This window comes from Grampus griseus (assembly GCF_964374135.1).
Source record: "Grampus griseus genome assembly, chromosome: 10".
NCBI lineage: Eukaryota > Metazoa > Chordata > Mammalia > Artiodactyla > Delphinidae > Grampus > Grampus griseus.
The window spans coordinates 25,116,981-25,136,101 of record NC_139004.1 but is presented as its reverse complement, the minus strand read 5'-3'; the positions used below and the strand labels follow the sequence as shown (position 1 = coordinate 25,136,101).

Sequence of the window (19,121 nt, the reverse complement as noted above, 5' to 3'; positions counted from 1 at the left end):
ATCACCTCACACCAGTCAGAATGGTCATCATCAAAAAGTCTAGAAACAGTAAATGCTGGAGAGGGTGTGGAGAAAAGGGAACGCTCTTGCACTGCTGGTGGGAATGTAATTGATACATCCACTATGAAGAACAGCATGGAGGTTCCTTAAAAAACTACAAATAGAACTACCAAATGACCCAGCAATCCCACTACTGGACATATACCCTGAAAAAACCATAATTCAAAAAGAGTCATGTACCACAATGTTCATTGCAGCACTATTTACAATAGCTAGGACATGGACACAACCTAAATGCCCACTGATAGATGAATGGATAAAGAAGATGTGGCACATGTATACAATGGAATATTACTCAGCCATAAAAAGAAACAAAATTGAGTTATTTGTAGTGAGGTGGATGGATCTAGAGTCTGTCATACAGAGTGAAGTAAGTCAGAAAGAGAAAAATACCGTATGCTAACACATATATATGGAATCTTAAAAAAAAAAAACGGTTCTGACAAACCTAGAGGCAGGACAGGAATAAAGATGCAGACATAGAGAATGGACTTGTGGACATGGGGAGGGGGAAGTATAAGCTGGGACAAAGTGAGAGAGTGACATGGACATATATACACTACCAAATGTAAAACAGATAGCTAGTGGGAAGCAGCCCCATAGCACAGGGAGATCAGCTCTGTGCTTTGTGACCACCTAGAGGGGTAGGATAGGGAGGGTGGGAGGGAGATGCAAGAGGGAGGGGATATGGGGTATGTGTATACATATGGCTGATTCACTTTGTTGTGCAGCAGAAGCTAACACAACGTTGTAAAGCAATTATACTCCAATAAAGATGTTAAAAAAAAAGAAACCAGTGGAGTTGGATTCCGCCAGTTCCTCTCCATCTTTATAGACACTACTTAAAAGTCTTTTAAAAGACTTTTTTTATTTTGAATTTTATTTCACTTATTTTTTTATACAGAAGGCTCTGATTAACTATTTTATACATATTAGTGTATTTATGTCAATCCCAATCTCCCAATTCTTTTTTAATGAAAGAGGAAAATAAATTATCCATTTCCCCAGAGTAAATGAGCGGCCCTTGTACAATCAATGAGTGTTTGCTGACACCTAGTGACAATGGTAAAAGTTACAGCGCCTCACTCATGTTTTCCTCTTCTAAAAATCAAGGAATTTTGAGAATTCTTTTTCTAAATTTAATCAAATCTTTTAAAATATAATAATTTATTTTATTCCTCTCCTATGAGTTATAAAACTCCCAATAACACAATTTACCTGACCCTGAAACTTCATTGGTTTTTAGTTTGTACTTCTGGTTGAAACTAGATGTCTTGAAATAATAGCAAAGAGTTGATTAATTTAAATAGTGTATACGTGAAAGCCCCCCGCCCCCTCCAAAAAAACTGTAGCAGTATTTGTTAAATATTAGGACCTAGAAATGGGGAGTCGGTTTTACGTTTCCACCATTTCCCAATTCCCGTATTTATTCTTTCATCGAACATTAATTTTGCACGTCCCCTAAGCCAGGACAGTTCTAGGCACAGGAGTTAGAACAGAGGAAGAAACAGACATATTAACTTCAACTTTCTACCATATCCTAAATTTCCTATTGTGGAATCTTAAGTAGAACAGATCTCTCATCTGTGATGTTCTGCTCATATACATGAGGTCATAGGACACTCGATTTCCACTATCGTAAGCAAGGATTCTTTCTCCTCTTCCCTCCTTTCCTCCTCCTCTCCTTCCTCCCAATCCCCACAGCCACCACCACCACTCCTCCTTCTGGTCTAAGACCATCCAATGTAACTGCCATCACAACAGTATTAGCCATCATGGAATTTTTGTCCAAGCTCAGAAGTGATGCTTTTATCACTGTAAATCTTTCACCAACATTCAAGTTGCAGACACAGAAATTAGGAATATAACTTAAAGCATTTTACAGAAAACATGAGTACAAATTATTTTTAAGTGCACAGGTATAAGATCTATGATTATGCAAACCAAATAACCACCTGGCTTAGCTGACCCTGTAATGGTAATAGTAATTTCATCCCTGAGACTTTTTTTTCTGAAGCTCAGTAGGTTATAAGCATGTGTTGTGAGCCCCATCATAGAAATATCAAAGCTTTGCACATTCCATTCTAAACCCTCCACCCCACAAAGACATGGCTTCCCGTGCCACAATTTATATGATGGCTACAAAGCTTACAACAGTGAGAGATCGTGGTGTTTTACTGAGTAAGGGCTCAGGTAATTATCTGGACTTTACAGAATAGAAGGATAATGTTAATGTTGGCCTTTTTTTCCTATAATAAGATTCAAGACCTGAGCACACTAATATGCAAGAGCTCTCCAGCAGAATGATCTAATCCCTTCACTAGGACCTCCAGAAGGCAGACATTTTCAGCAGCCCCACCTCAGAACAAGACAAAATTGTTTTCTCCACGATGCCTAGGCTGTCACTGAAACTAGTATTCACCACTCAGAACTACTTTCTCCATCTTCATATGACTGCCGTCAAGAACACAGACCTACTAGAGAATGGACTTGAGGATATGGGGAGGGGGAAGGGTAAGCTGTGACAAAGTGAGAGAGTGGCATGGTCATATATACACTACCAAACATAAGGTAGATAGCTAGTGGGAAGCAGCCGCATAGCACAGGGAGATCAGCTCGGTGCTCTGTGACCACCTAGGGGGTGGGATAGGGAGGGTGGGAGGGAGGGAGACGCAAGAGGGAAGAGATATGGGAACATATGTTTATGTATAACTGATTCACTTTGTTATAAAGCAGAAACTAACACACCACTGTAAAGCCATTATACTCCAATAAAGATGTTTAAAAAAAAAGAACATAGGTGATAAATGTTTTGTTGTCATTAACATGACAAAAGCTGTTATGACTCATCTTAACAGGTGGTCCCCAATTCTAACTACCATTTTAGATGGGGATCAGTGTATTTTCCCCCCCCAGGAACACATAGAAAAATTTAAAGTCAATACAGCATTAATTATCAAAAAAATGGAGTTAACCAAAGTATGTCATTTCCATATACACTCTTTAAAAAACGAATATGGCATTTTTCCTGACCATCCAGGGGCAGAACCAGGCAGCTGAAGGCAGACACTGTCGCGTTAGCCAAGACTTGGCAGGGAGCACCACACACGGCAGCTGAGATGTTCTCAGGAGAAAATCCTGCTCCAAACACATGCACGAGCCTTCCACCCAGGCAGCCTTTAAAGACAAAATGATGAGTTCACCATCATAGAGGCAAATCTTTCTTTACTCAGAATTCAAACCTATGCTTTCCTGCTCCCCTTCATTCTTTCTATGCCCTCCTGAGTCCACACACTGGCCTTAGATTCCCTGTTTTCTCAGTTTCTTCTCACTAAGCTCTGGCCTCCAAAGCCTGGAGCCCTTATTCTGTCAAACCCCAATAATTCAACAACCTATAAAACGTGTAAAAATTCCTATGTAGAAAAATAATGCTTATTTATCGTTCTTAAACTTTTTATACAGAAGAGTATAAAGTGAAAGAAAAACTTCCCCTACTTATCTCACTCCCCAGAAGTAGCCATGTATAGAATTTCTTGTGAATTCTTCTTGAATTTTCTAAGCATATAGGTTTTTTTATACAAAGGGGTCATTCTATACATAATATTCTACAACTTTTTTTAAAAATTAGAAGTGTAGCATAAACATTTTTCCAAGTCTATATATACAGATCTAGCTCATCATTTTTATTTTTTATTTATTTTTTTTGCAGTATGCGGGCCTCTTACTGTTGTGGCCTCTCCCGCTGCGGAGCACAGGCTCCGGACGCACAGGCTCAGCGGCCATGGCTCACGGGCCCAGCCGCTCCGCGGCATGTGGGATCTTCCCGGACCGGGGCACAAACCCGTGTCCCCTGCATCGACAGGCGGACTCTCAACCACTGTGCCACCAGGGAAGCCCCCTAGCTCATCATTTTAATAGCCACTTAGAATTCCATCATATGATTATTCCATAATTTATTGAGCAATCTTCCTATTGATTGATAGTTCCATAATTTCTCCTCTTTTTCTGCAATTAAGGATGGTGCAATGAACTATATACACTTATATGAGTAAAACTGGTGCAACTTCTTAGAAGTGGAATTGCTAGGTCAAAGGAAAAGTAAATTTTTAATTTTGACGAATACTGCCAAATTTCTCTCCAAAATAATGTTGCCCCAGTTTATACTCCTACCTGCTGTGTAAGAAGAGTGCCTGTCTGATGGGTAAAATCATGTCAGTTCTTAACAGACAACATGTTTTGCTTCAGTCTGAAAATCAATAAAGGAAAATGTCAGCTGACACCTGAAAATGTCAGATGTGCAGAGACCTCTAGTCTACATTGAGATAGAGGTCTAGTTTCTCCTGCCTTCAATGTCAAATCTAGGTGGTATTTACACAGCTACCTGACAAACTTTTTGCTTGGGTGCATTCTTACCCCTCCTCTCTCACCATAAAAGTCATGGGTTCCTAGAGAGTTGAAAGGGGAACAAGGGAGCATCCAGCCCCAAACCCTTTATCAAATAAGAAATCTGAGGCTTAAAAAAGTTACCCAGCTAAAATAGTGACAGACTCAGGACCAAACCCCAATCCCCGTAGCATCCCGCCCAGCTGAGGCCAGACATATTTGTTCCAAGAAATGGCTTGGTTCGTACTTCATCAGTCTAGGATCCTGCTCCCATAATTACTTCTAACCTTTCTGCATCACAATCACATTTGAGCTATCTCAAGTGTAGTAAGACATTAAGGGGACAGAAACCCAAACCATCACTGGAAGAAAAGGCAAGGCAAATATCAATACATCTAAAAGAAGAAAAAGTTCAACCAATGAAATCATACTGTACAATTGGCTTATTATTGGTGGAGTATGAATTCATCTGTGAAATAGTACAAAATGATAAAAATTAATCATATTTAATAAGTTTAAAACAATTCAAATTGGCAGATAGGTTTAAAAATAAATGAAGGCATTTATGTTCTACTTAAATGATCAAATTATGAGCTCTTACAAATGGTATTACTTAAAGCACAAATTAAAGCGGGTTAATGTATCAAATTAAAATACAATCAAACACTTAGAGAATATGCACAATCTCCTCGATAAAAAACAAAGCCTCATAAATGGAGCATGACAAAGTTTTAGGAGGAAGCTGGGGCTGTTAAGAGGAAAACCGGCTTCTCTCTCCTTCTGTCATTCAGACTGACGTTGATTTCCTACCTCACAGAGTAGGGACAGGAGCTACTGATCCACTTATATACAGAAAGATCTTCTGCCTCATCTGCCTGACTTACCAAAGTTCTCGGTCACTGCTGTAATGGTCACTCTGGATGTGAACACCAGGATAGATGAGGCCCACCCTCTCAGGTGGTCATAACCTCTGACTTGGTACTCCCCGACAGGAAGGGATGGGACCACACACTGGAGAAGGGTACGGTTGCCAGAGACACCCACACAGGGGAACATCCCAATAAAAATGTCAACTTTCGCAGCTCCTGAGATCCCGACCACTGAAAACGTTAAGACGTCATCAGTCTGAGAAACTGAGAGCAATTCGGGGGTGAAGGCGTCGCTGTAACCAATGACGCCCACCTGGTAAGAAAGTCCATCTACCTCTATGACCAGGGCAACGGAGCCATTCCCTGCAGGAACAGCGCACTGGATGAGCTCAGCGCTGAGGTTCACAGTCAGGCAGGCCTGCTGGCCAATGTAGACTAAAGTGGAGTTCCGTCCCCTCAGGGCTGTACCCTCCAAGGTCAAGAGGCTTCCACCATGGAGGCTGAAATTCTTGGGGAAATAATGAAACACTTGAGGCAAAATGTGGAAGTGTCTGTAAACGTGACCAGAGCAAGCATACCCATATCTCGTATGAAGAACCGACAGGTAGTGGGGTCCTGGGGCCAAGCCACTGATACAACACGCCACGTGGGTTGTATTAAAGGAAGTCACAGTGCAAGGAAGGCGATCATCCACAAACACCATTGGCTCATCAGCCGCGGTACCTAACCTCTGACCCCTAATCAGCACTGTGGTCAGAGACCCACTGATGCTTGTGGTCCAGGCGTCCATGACAGGAGTTGTCTCTTCACACAAGAAAAGAGTGCAATTCCCCTGACAGGCGCTGGGCAGCCCATTAACCAGGACAGTAACATTCAGGGTGAAGGAAGCGCCAGGCAAGGGGTTACCCGCCGGGGTAATCCGACAGAGGACCGCCTGGTCCCCCAAACTCAAAATCACACAAGTGAAAGGACCTGAAATGTCAACCTGAACTGACCTCCTGCTGGAATTGAGAGCCAAGCCCCTCACCGTGAGTACTGTCCCTCCACAAGTGGACCCAAGTGTTGGGGAAATGGCTGTTATCTGAGGCAACACCACAAATTGCTGGGGCACTGCAGACATGTCAGCAAACCCCATCTGCCTCTGACGTACTTGGAGAGGATAGATGCCCGCCTCCAAACTGTGAAGAGGAAAAGCGCACCCAGACAGGCTTGTGTTCCTACTGGGAGACTGGGTCTCAACATCACAGCTCAAGTTCCCCAGAAGGACCTCTGAGTTGGAGAGATTCTGCCCTTCCACGTAGAGCCTCAGGCTGTGATTTGTGATTTCTCCTCGCGTGGCTGTGACCACCGGGGTTGCTGCCATTTCATATGTGAAGATGAAGCCCTTCCCCACCAGGCTTGGCAAAGGTTGGTGGGGGAAGGGCTGGCTGCCAGCCCAGACCTCCACAGGGGCTGGGGCACCAGGCGGCAGGGGGGCTGGCGGGGTCTCACACCAGACGTTCGTCTCCGTTGAGTTCACAATGTCACAGGACCGATTGCCCACGAGCACCCAAACCAAACCTGGGTCCCTGCTGAACCCTCTTCCTGAGATGCTGAGGATGGTTCCACCTAAAGCACAAATATTGAGAATAAAACTGAAAAGCTGATATTTCAGAACTAGGAACTCACAGCCCCTATGTGAGCCCCAGCAGGACCAAGTAAAAGATGGGGTAAGTGTTAGTGAAAGTATCTCACCTCACCCATCAATGTTGATGTGTGATCATTTTGGCAGGAGTCAGATGCGCTAAATTTCACATGATAGTAAAACATTATAAATTGTCCTATAAGAGGAATGTTTATACTATTTAAGACAAAATTTCCAAGTATGTTTATAGATCCTTAGAAACCTCTATCAACTTGGACACTAATGAAAAATCAAATTTCTTGAAGTGCTCTTGTCATCTGCTATATTATCTTAACATGTCAGTCTATATGATTCTACAAATTATTATGTAGAAAGAGGATATGTATATTTCATATACACATGTATACAACATATACATAATGAAAAATCAAATTCTTTAGTCTTCTTGTCATCTGTTGTATTATCTGCCCTAATATTCCGTATTATTCTCTATCTTATTATGTAGTATATATGTATATTGTTCTATATATATTAAACTTACTAATGAAAAATCTAATTTGTTGAAGTCTTCTACTTATCTTCTATATTATTCTATGTAATATTCCAGTATTCCATGTATTATGTAGTCGTGTGTGTGTGTATATGACATATCAAGAAGAACTGAAACACTGAAGCATGCTTGTAATTTTGCTGCTGTATTCATAGACATCGTCTCACTTTCTAGTTGAGGCACAATCAAATCCCATCTTCAGGACAGGGATGGGGGCAATGTACCCCTTATCATTACCAAATCAGTGGTATAGCCAAGCAGCTTTAAAAAGGATTATACTATGTTCAAGAAGGAGAATGTACCTACTGTATAGCACAGGGAACTACTCAATACTCTGCAATGCCTATATGGGAAAAGAATCTTAAAAAGAGTGGATATATGTATGTGTATAACTAATTCACTTTGATATACACCTGAAACTAACACAACATTGTAAATCAACTATACCCCAATCAAAAAAAATTTTTTAAAGGATAATGTGTTATTTCATCCACTATCACAATGATTATCACAGGCAAATACATACATAGCTTTCAGTTTTTTCTGAAAATGAGTAGTTTTCTAGATTTCTCTATTTGTCCTGTCCTGACATCTCCCATGTTGACATTTGTGTTTCTGACTCTGTCTCGTCCTTCATCTACATCCCTAGAGCAAGCGAAGACATCAAAGACTCATGCCTCTTGCCCTTGCACATGCAGTATCAAAACTATGGCTAACTCAGGAAGCTCTTCTCTCATTTACTACTGTTGTTTTTTTAATCGAAATATAGTTTATCTACAATATTGTGTTCATTTCTGATGTACAGCAAAGTGATTCGGTGATATGTACTCGAGATGCGCCACTTTTTAGATGTTTCAGCCTCCTTCCATTAGGAAAAAAGAAAACCAGGCACATCTCCTTTAAAGAATTAAAAATTCTTTAATTTCCTGAACTCACTGGGCTAAGGGATCCTGAGTTTTCACACCTTCCAAAGTACATCACTCAGTTCCCAGTGCAGGGGAAAGCACCTCTCCCTGCAGCCCCTTCTCTGGTCTCACCAGGAACAAACTCTGAATATCCAGGGAGTAGACTTGCTGAATAAATAATACCAGTCAGGTCAAAGCCACTCACCCAGAACGGACCCACAGCAAGGCTGGACGCTGAAGACTTCTGTGATGTACTGGATGTGAAGATCCACACTATAGAAAATGGGGAGATGGTCATGAAATAACTGAGAGTCAGAAAAAAAAGAGAAAAGAAGGCACGAGACAGCCGAGATGTATGTATTGGGGGGAGAAGAAGAAAGAAAGGGGGCTGTGATGGAGAGCACAGGTGAGGGGCACAGTCCACCAGAGAAGGAAGGAAACGTGAAGAAGAGAAGCTAAGTGGGATATTTTCCTGCTCCAGTATCAAGTGGGCACATCAGCCTCATAGAGTTTAGCTACTTTCTGGAATGAAGCAAGGGAACTTCTGGAGAAATACTGGGCAGGGGGACTTCAGGGTAAAGAGGACTGAGCACGGCTTGTGCAGTAATTGAAGCCATTTATTCAAAGCCCAAGACACTGTTATTATTAAAGGTCTTAGTGAAATCACAGTCTCTTATTAAGCGCAGACTCTTCCTCCTCACATAGAGATGCCCATCCCATCTCACCCCAACCCAACTGAGAGACATGACATCTTAGTTCCAGAAAGTTCTCCTTTCCCCAACTAGTAAGCCAAAAACTGGTCTTGAGAGTGAACTGTCCTGTAGGGTCTCCAATATTTGTTCAAATTTTAGGGTTCTCATATGTTTATCCCTTAACTTCAGAAGAAGAAGAAAAAATAAAGACCTAACTCAAAACTATAATTCCTCAACTGAATCGCTAGACCATCAACAGACTTAAAATGAATGGCAAGGGTCCACCTCACCCTTGTGCGTGAATGTGGGCCCCATTGATGGAGACTGAGATTCCGTGGAGCCCAGCAGGCAGCGGGGGCAGCACCACCTCCAGGCCCTGAGCTGCCTGCGCTCGGACCCGAGCTCTGGTGTCCCCAATGTGGACTTGGGCATCCAAATCCGTGTGGTTCATTGGCAGCACCATTCCAATGGAAAGGGTCTCACCTCCTGTGTTGAAAAGAATCCATTAGCCCCTGTGAAGTGGATTTGTGTTCTCAACCGTTTATTCAATTCTAAGATTAGCTTTTGAGATTAAACACGTGGTTAGCCCTGTGCATAATACTCTGATTAAGAGTTTTAATGCCGGGAATTCCCTGGCGGTCCAGTGGTTAGGACTTGGCGCTTTCACTGCTGGAACCAGGTTTGATCGTTGGTCAGGGAACTAAGATCCTGCAAGCTGTGCAGCGTGTCCAAAACAAATAAAATAAAAATAATTTGAAAAAGCTTTTAATGTCAACCTAATTTTTATCATGAAACTTACAACTCATTTAATAGAGCTACAGCCTATAACTTCAAGGGCATAGAAAGAAAAATTGTCAGGACAATTGTACACAAGAGGCATTAATTCATATCCATACAAAGGCAAATCAAGTAGCTATGATGGTCTTCATAACCAGAAAATAACACCCCATATCCTTTTTGTAGCCTCTACTTTTCTGAAGATAAAAGTCTAAAGCTCTGTCTTGATTATGCGCCGAGCCCTGTAGCAATGCTATATATGAGCGCAGTCATTAGCAGTTACAGAGCCCTTTCACCCACATTATCCCATTTGACCCTCACACTGTCCTGATAACATATGCAGGGCAGTTAGCAGGATTGGCATTTTGCTTTTGAGGAAACTAAGGCTCAGTAGCCCAGGTCTCAGAGCTGATTAATGGAAATGTGAGGGCCTGAGTCCAGTCTTGTATCTCAATGCCTTTTTAGTTTATTAGCAACTCTACTAAAATGCCATGTATACTACGGACACTTCATTTTTATCTCATATATGTATTGAGTATCCAGAGGAACAGATATGGCTATCAGATGTTAAATGAAGTTTCGCAGGGTATGTAAAGCAGATAGGCTCTAAAAGGTTATAGAAAATCTGCCTATTGGGGCTATATTTAAAACAATTAGGTGTGTAAGAATTTGAATTTGGCACTGGCGGACTTTTCAGCTAATAGATCCCAGCCTGCTGTGAAGAAGGAAACCACATGGGGCCAATGTAGAGAGGCCATCTTTGGCCCATTTATACAACACCCAGTATCTGGCAGAATAATGGTGCTCACTTCAATAAAGCATTTATTGAGTGCTACTCTGTGTTAGTTCCTGGGCTAGGTACTTTTACCTATTGATACTTTATCTCCATTTTTCCCAATAACGTTGAAAGACTTACTCCTACCTAACAGTTGGAGAAGCTAAAGATAAAGGAAGTTAAGTATTGTGCCCAAGGAGTGGTTGAGCTGGAATTCATTCAGATCGGGCGCTGACAGCAAAAATCACACTAATGGTCTCTCACATCAAATCCTTCCTCCTCCTTCCCTGCCCCTCTTCTTTTCTCTTTGATTTCATCTTGGCTCTACTGTCATCATCAGCATCAGCATCTCCTGGATGGAGATACGTAGCCCTCCAACTTTCAAAAGAAACTTTCCCAACAGGGCACCACTCACTGTGGGTTTTATAACAAGTTCTTCTTTATTCTGCCTGTAGAAAGATCTCATTGCAAGTGTAAATCCTGCAAATAATGCATCATGTTGTATGTATCAATAACATGATCTCCTTGGGCTCTTGGTCAATTGTCAAGCTAATCTGAGATGCCTTTAAGGCACTGATGCAATGTATTTATTCTTTTCATTATAGGTGGGAAATTTTATTAAGAGCCAAAATCACTGAAATCTGAATAGAACACGGAGCTCCCTCCTCCCTTTTCTACTTCGTTGGGAAGAATCTATACCACGAAGGAATTTTACACACTTTGGTCGCCTCAGGCAGCAAATTCTTCTTCTGCACTATCTGAGCTGAATAATATTGAGAAGCTAAAGGACACCTCCCTTTATGTACTCTTGAGCAATGGAAAATGAAAATAGTACCAGAAAAATTGAGTCCAGGCTGTTTCTTTAGGAAATTTGATGGTCTTGTATAATAAACCCTTAGACATGTCTGCCATAAACTCTGTCAACTGGCACCCAATTAACCAGAACACAGTGCTACCTGCTACTTTTCCAAATCTATATGTTATGACATGATAATAAATTGTCATAATTCCATCCAGTCATATCATCTGAATCATCAAAGAAAGATTAAATCATTTCATGTAGTTGGATGCTAAATAATACACTCTTTATATATATGTCTCTCAAGGAACAAGTTAATCAGAGTATACTATTTTCTAATCATATCAAATAACCGCTATAAAACAACCTGCTGCCCCAAATGCTATTTTACAATAAACTGTAAGTGGCTGCGTGCCTGGAATCTGCAACCAGACTGCCTGAGTTCAAATCCCCACTCTGGTACTTACTACCAGGTTGTTACTACCAAGTAACATCTTAAACAAGTAACTTATTCTCTCTGTTCTTTAGTTTCCTAATCTGTAAACTGAGGCTAATAACTCTATAAATTAATGACAAAGATTAATGTCTACTATATGTCTGTGCTATTACTATTGGCACATAGTAGGTACACAATACATATTTACTGAATTTTTAACTTCGAATTCCCATGTCATTTTCAGGATAGAAATGGTCCCAATTTTACAGAGAGAAAAATAGATATAAGGAAATTTATTCAATGATGGCTAAGAGGACAAAATCAGTCTCCAGGTTTTCAGAAAAATAACTTCCATCCAAAATATAATACTATCTTCAATAAAATTAATAGGCCATTGTTTTGCCTTTTTATACAATCAGTGCTCTAAGCTGAAAAGATCCTGCAGGATCAGGTAGTTTACCTGCTATGCTGCTTCTGTTTCTGCTGAGAGACACAATTACTGGATTTAAAGAGGAGACGTAAGTAAATGCCTTGGGAAGAACCACAGAATGGTCCCCTCTGATCACAGTCACATTCACTGTAGGTCCATCTTCCCCCTGAAAAATTAATTTTTAAAATCAAAACTCTGGGGACTCCCCTGGTGGTCCAGTGGTAAAGAATCCACCTTCCAATGCAGGGGACGCGGGTTCAATCCCTGGTCGGAGAACTAAGATCCCACATGCCGCGGCACAACTAAGCCCACGCGCCACAACTATTGAGCTCTTGCATCTCAACGAGAGAGCCCATGTGCTGCAAACTACAGAGCCCACTCACCCTGGAGCCCTTGCGCCACAACTAAAGAGAGAAAACCCACATGCCACAACTAGAGAGAAGCCCGGGTGCCGCAACGAAGAGACCACACACCATAACAAAAGGTCCCACATGCCTCAACGAAGATCCCGTGTGCCACAACTAAGACCCGACACAGCCAAAAAATTAAGGAAAATAAATAAATAGTTTTTAAAAAATAAAATAAAAACTCTGTAAATAAGACTGAGTTGAGCAAAGTCCATACAGAATTAGTTTAAAGGGTTAATTTCAAGAAAATTGTTTTTAAAGACTATATTTGCTACTTTGAAGTCTCTCTCTGTGTCTCTCTGTGTCTCTCTGTCTCTGTCTCTCTCACATGCACACACACTCACAGTGACAAGTGCTTAGAATAGTCAAGTGCAGCATCCAACAGATTAAAGAGTAAAGAAGAATGATTTGCAATTAACACACCAATTGGTTCTGCAAAAAAAACGCAATTTCAAATAAACATCTATATCTAGCTAAACTACCCATCAAGTGTGAGAGTACTTTGAGATATTTAAGTACTAAGAAAACTTCCCTCCCACATTTTCTTTCTTGGGATATTTCTTAAGACTATTATCTTACAAAATAAGCAATAACCAAAAAAAGAGAAAAAAAACTCCAAGAAACAGTGAAGCTACTCAGGAGAGCAGTCAAGGGAAATACTAGGATGAAACCTATAGAATAAATCTAGAAAACACCAAGTTAGATTGAAGCAGAAGAAGAGGGAGCTTCAACAAAAAAAAGCAACTGATATAATGAAATATTTTTTAAGACAGAGGATTTTTATAATAAGGAAGACATGTAAAAAAAAAAAACTCTAGGGACTTCCCTGGTGGCACAGTGGTTAAGAATCCGCCTGCCAATGCAGGGGACACAGGTTTGAGCCCTGGTCCAGGAAAATCCCACATGCCGCGGAACAACTAAGCCCATATGCCACAGCTACTGAGCCCGCGTGCCACAACTACTAAGGCCCACACGCCTAGAGCCCGTGCTCCGCAACAAGAGAAGCCACCACAATGAGAAGCCCATACACCACAACGAAGAATAGCCCCCACTCACCGCAACTAAAGAAAGCCCACGCACAGCAACGAAGACCCAACACAGCCCCCAAAAAAACAAAGAAATAAATTTATAAAGTAAAAAACTCTAAGAAAAAGACAAACTATAAAAAATATATATTGCCTGATTCTGTCAGTATCATTCAAATAGTTTAATAATGTAAATACGGTTTATTGATTTAACCAACAAATGACACTGTAACTATATTCAAAGGAATTTAAAGTGGTTGTTTCAGAAAGGGGGACTGAAGAATGGGGAAGTGGGTACGAGAGAGTATGATTGTCTTACTATTTTCTTTTGAACTTTGCATGTATTGCTTTGTTCAATTAAAAGTTGGCTTTCCTAATTTTTATTCTCTCTAGTAAAAGAAATTCAAACAGTACAAATTTTACCCATTAAAATAGTAAATATAGCTAAAGTGCTGATACTCAATGTTGGCCAAGGCACCAGAAATCAGACACCCACACAGCGATGGTGAGAGTATTATTTAAAAAGAGTTTCAGACAACTGGATATCCATGTCAAAAGCTTTATACCTCTGTGCTGTTGCTGTTGGCACATAGTAAGTACACAGGAAATTTTGGAAATTATCTAAATGTCCAATAATGGGAAATATACAAATTATAACACAAACATATTAGAATTGCATGCAGTTTATATATAAAAGCTAACATTTAATAATATTTGAATAACTGGATGAGATAAAAATATGGGACCAGAGATCAAAGATTACTCTGAACCCCCTCTTCTTCCAGAGATCTTTATTGTTCAGCAGACAGCCTTCTTTGGGGGTCATGGATGTGCTAGGAATCTTGATGGCACTGAAGTGAACTCTGAATAGGAAGTTCAATTTCAGCTGTGAGCATGACTCTCACCCACAGCACCAGGGAAGGGTCTGGACCAAAAACTCTTATGCCATCTATGGGATAGCACCAGCTGAAGAGGGATGGGAAAGCTAAGGGACTTGTTTTTAAGAAACAAGGGAAGCAGTAGGGACTAACTAGGAAGCTATTTCATAGGAACCAGACATTCTAGAGGATTCCAAGTTCCACCAGTCACATCCATGCCAGAAAACAAAATTGCTAATGAAAACTAAGTTATTTGTTTACTTGAGAAAGAAGCGTGATTCTAAGATATATGTCTTGCAAACCAACACTCAGAATGTGCACTAGGTAAATATATTTATTCTGTAGCACTAATACTCATTAAGAGTATGGACTGGGACTGCCTGGTTGTCTTCTTTTGAAAGAAATTAACTGATGCTAATTACAAGCCCCATTGGCGGGGTCAGCTTCCCAGTTCATAACAGAAGTGCTTCCATGTAAGCAACATAAGCATGCTCTCATGATGAAAACGTCATGTCAGTTAACTTAGTTCTAAGGAACGATTCACTGACAACCTTACACTACATGTTAACAATGGTCACTCACTCAGAGAGGAAATGCCAAAAGATTCCACTTACCTTGGGTGGAACTTTGCATTGAATTCTTCGTGAATTGCTTGTGGTGACATTAATGGCACAAAACTGGGATCCAAATAAAACCAGGCTAACATCTTCCAAACTAGAGCCTCGGATGGTGGCCCAGAGCCCTCCTGTACAAAAGCAGCATTTTCAGATAGGACACACAGCCGTACAGACAGACAACAATTAATTATCCACAAGAGAAATAAATGAAATCAAAATATGAAACTCCTTAGTCAAAACACAAGGCATGTTCAAACTGAAGAAAAAGACTAAAGTTAAAAATATCAACTACTAAATGAGATGGGAGATACAGTGACTGAAGGGCAGAGAGAAGGAGATATTTAAGAATAAAACACAGAGATAAAACACAGACATGGAACAGAGAAGTAGAGTATCAATAGATGGTCTCGAAACTGCTTCTGCTCCAGATTTCTGAACATCATCCCTGCCAATTCTATAAAACATACTCTCTTCCCAAGAAACCAGTATAAGAGAGCAAGTATAAGACAGTAGATAGAGCAGGGGGCCCAGAGTCAGGGCTATAGACTGCTCTACCACTTAGAGCAGGTCATTTGCATTATTGTCCCTGAGTTCACTGGTCCTCATCTCCCTCAACTTTTTTTTTTTTTTTGGCCATGCCACTCGGCTTGCAGGATCTTAGCTCCCCGACCAGGGATTGAACCCGGCCCTCAGCAGTGAAAGCTCAGAGTCCTAACCACCGGACCACCAGGGAATTCCCACTCCCTCATCTTTAAATGACAGCCTTAACCCTTCCAGCTTTGTGATTCGATACCACACAGACTATGTTCTGGTCTCCATAATGATATAGAAGGGACTGTCATTGTCACCAAGTGCCGCCAGGATTTCTGTACTGACCACTGAGGAGGAGCAACCACAGAAACCCCCATCTCCTCACCACAAACGTCAGTAAGAGAAGGAATGGCACCAATCGCACTGATATCACAGCACACAATACCATTTGGAGGACCAGCCCTTGATCCAGCTGATGGACAGGAAGCCCACTTATTGTTGATCAGCAACGATTCTGATCTGCCATCTTTCCAGAAAGGAATATAAAAGAGGCAGTGAAGCCACCAAATAGAGACACATATCCCATGCCAGTGGGGAGAGGCCACAGAAGCAAGGTTGTCATTCCCCAATGTGTCAGGGTGAGAAATTTATACAACCTGATGAAACTCTTGCAGGAGCATGTGACTAAGTGGAATATTACCCTGAAGTTAAATATATAAACATGCCCTTAAGATTCAGGACAAGACTACAATAAACTTCTAAGTTAAAGAATAACACTGAGGAAGAGCCGACATACATTAGCAACATAAAAGATACAATATCTGGAAACAATCTTGACAAGAACAATTCAAGAGTATGAAGAAATGTGAAGAAAGCTTTGAAATGCTGCTGACAAACGTAACAGATGAGTTAAAACTTAAATAAGAAAACTGAAGTAAATGTACGGAAAGAGTGAACATTGTAAGGTGGCATATCTTTCTTTTTTTTCTTTTTGAATTTTATTTTTTATACAGCAGGTTATTAGTTATCTATTTTATACATATTAGTGTATACATGTCAATCCCAATCGCCCAATTCATACCACCACCACCACCACCACCCCACCTGCCACTTTCCCTCTTGGTGTCCATACGTTTGTTCTCTACATCTGTGTCTCTATTTCTGCCCTGCAAACCGGTTCATCTGTACCATTTTTTTAGATTCCACATATATGCGTTAATATACTATGTTTGTTTTCCTCTTTCTGACTTACTTCACTCTGTATGACACTCTCTAGATCCACCCACGTCTCTATAAATGACCCAATTTCGTTCTGTTTTATGACTGAGTAATATTCCATTGTATATATGTACCACAACTTCTTTATCCATTCATCTGTCAATGGGCATTTAGGTTGCTTCCATGACCTGGCTATTGTAAATAGTGTTGCAATTAACACTGGGGTGCATGTGTCTTTCTGAATTACCGCTTTCTCTGGGTATATGCCCAGTAGTGGGGTTCCTGGGTCATATGGTAGTTCTATTTTTAGTTTTTTAAGGAACCTCCATGCTGTTCTCCATAGTGGCTTATCAATTTACATTCCCACCAACAGTGCAACAGGGTTCCCTTTTCTCCACACCCTCTCCAGCATTTCTTGTTTGTAGATTTTCTGACGATGCCCTTTCTAACTGGTGTGAGGTGATACTTCATTGTACTTTTGATTTGCATTTCTCTAATAATTAGTGATGTTGAGCAACCTGTCGTGTGCTTCTTCGCCACTGTATGTCTTCTTTGCAGAAATGTCTACTTAGGTCTTCTGCTCATTTTTTGATTAGGTTGTTTGTTTTTTTACTATTGAGCTGCATAAGCTGTTTATATATTTTGGAGATTAATCCTTTGTCCGTTGATTTGTTTGCAAATATTTTCTCCCATTCTGAGGGTTGTCTTTTTATTTTTGTTTTTATTTCCATTACTCTAGGAAATGGAAGATCTTGCTGTGATTTATGTCAAAGAGTGTTCTTCCTATGTTTTCCTCTAAGAGTTTTATAGTGTCCAGTCTTGCATTTAGGTCTCTAATCCATTTTGAGTTTATTTTTGTGTATGGTGTTAGGAAGTGTTCTAATTTCATTCTTTTACATGTAGCTATCCAGTTTTCCCAGCACAACTTATTGAAGAGGCTGTCTTTTCTGCACTGTATATCCTTGCCTCCTCTGCCATAGATTAGTTGACCATAGGTGCGTGGGTTTATCTCTGGGCTTTCTATCCTGTTCCATTGATCTATATTTCTGTTTTTGTGCCAGTACCATACTGTCTTGATTACTGTAGCTTTGTAGTATAGTCTGAAGTCAGGGAGTCTGATTCCTCCAGCTCCGTTTTTTTCCCTCAAGACTGCTTTGGCTATTTGGGGTCTTTTGTGTCTCCACACAAATTTTAAGATTATTTTGTTCTAGTTCTGTAAAAAATGCCACTGGTAATTTGATAAGGATTGCACTGAATCTGTAGAATCCTTTGGGTAGTACTGTCATTTTCACAATATTGATTCTTCCAATCCAAGAACATGGTATATCTCTCCATCTGTTTGTGTCATCTTTGATTTCTTTCATCAGTGTCTTATAGTTTTCTGCATACAGGTCTTTTGTCTCCTTAGGTAGGTTTATTCCTAGGTATTTTATTCTTTTTGTTGTAATGGTAAATGGGGTTGCTTCCTTAATTTCTCTTTCTGATCTTTTGTTGTTAGTGTATCGGAATGCAAGAGATTTCTGTGCATTAATTTTGTATCCTGCAACTTTACCAAGTTCATTGATTAGCTCTAGTAGTTTTCTGGTGGCATCTTTAGGATTCTCTATGTATAGTATCATGTCATCTGCAAACAGTGACAGTTTTACTTCTTCTTTTCCAATTTGTATTCCTTTTACTTCTTTTTCTTCTCTGATTGCCATGGCTAGGACTTCCCAAACTATGTTGAATGGTAGTCTTAAGAGTGGACAACCTTGTCTTGTTCCTGATCTTAGAGGAAATGCTTTCAGTTTTTCACCATTGAGAATGATGTTTGCTGTGGGTTTGTCATATATGGCCTTTATTATGTTGAGGTAGGTTCCTGCTATGCCCACTTTCTGGAGAGTTTTTATCATAAATTCGTGTTGAATTTTGTCAAAAGCTTTTTCTGCATCTATTGAGATGATCATATGGTTTTTATTCTTCAGTTTGTTAATATGGTGTATCACATTAATTGATTTGCGTATATTGAAGAATCCTTGCATCCCTGGGATAAATCCCACTTGATCATGGTGTACGATTCTTTTAACATGTTGTTGGATTCTGTTTGCTAGTATTTTGTTGAGAATTTTTGCATCTATACTCATCAGTGATATTGGTCCGTAATTT

The 19,121-nt window shown here is 40.4% G+C and overlaps 1 protein-coding gene across 2 annotated transcripts in view; it reads right to left on the bottom strand.

Moving 5' to 3' along the window:
* Positions 1-19,121, bottom strand: part of PKHD1 (PKHD1 ciliary IPT domain containing fibrocystin/polyductin) — a gene marked incomplete at both ends in the record, with an annotated part of 425,783 nt that overhangs the window by 356,049 nt on the left and 50,613 nt on the right. For both annotated transcript variants that reach the window (XM_082663569.1, XM_082663570.1), the window contains 6 exons: positions 3,094-3,237; positions 5,328-6,920; positions 8,597-8,664; positions 9,374-9,569; positions 12,331-12,466; positions 15,225-15,355. In XM_082663569.1, coding sequence (XP_082519695.1) covers positions 3,094-3,237; positions 5,328-6,920; positions 8,597-8,664; positions 9,374-9,569; positions 12,331-12,466; positions 15,225-15,355 — 2,268 coding nt within the window. The remainder of the gene's footprint in view (positions 1-3,093; positions 3,238-5,327; positions 6,921-8,596; positions 8,665-9,373; positions 9,570-12,330; positions 12,467-15,224; positions 15,356-19,121) is intronic.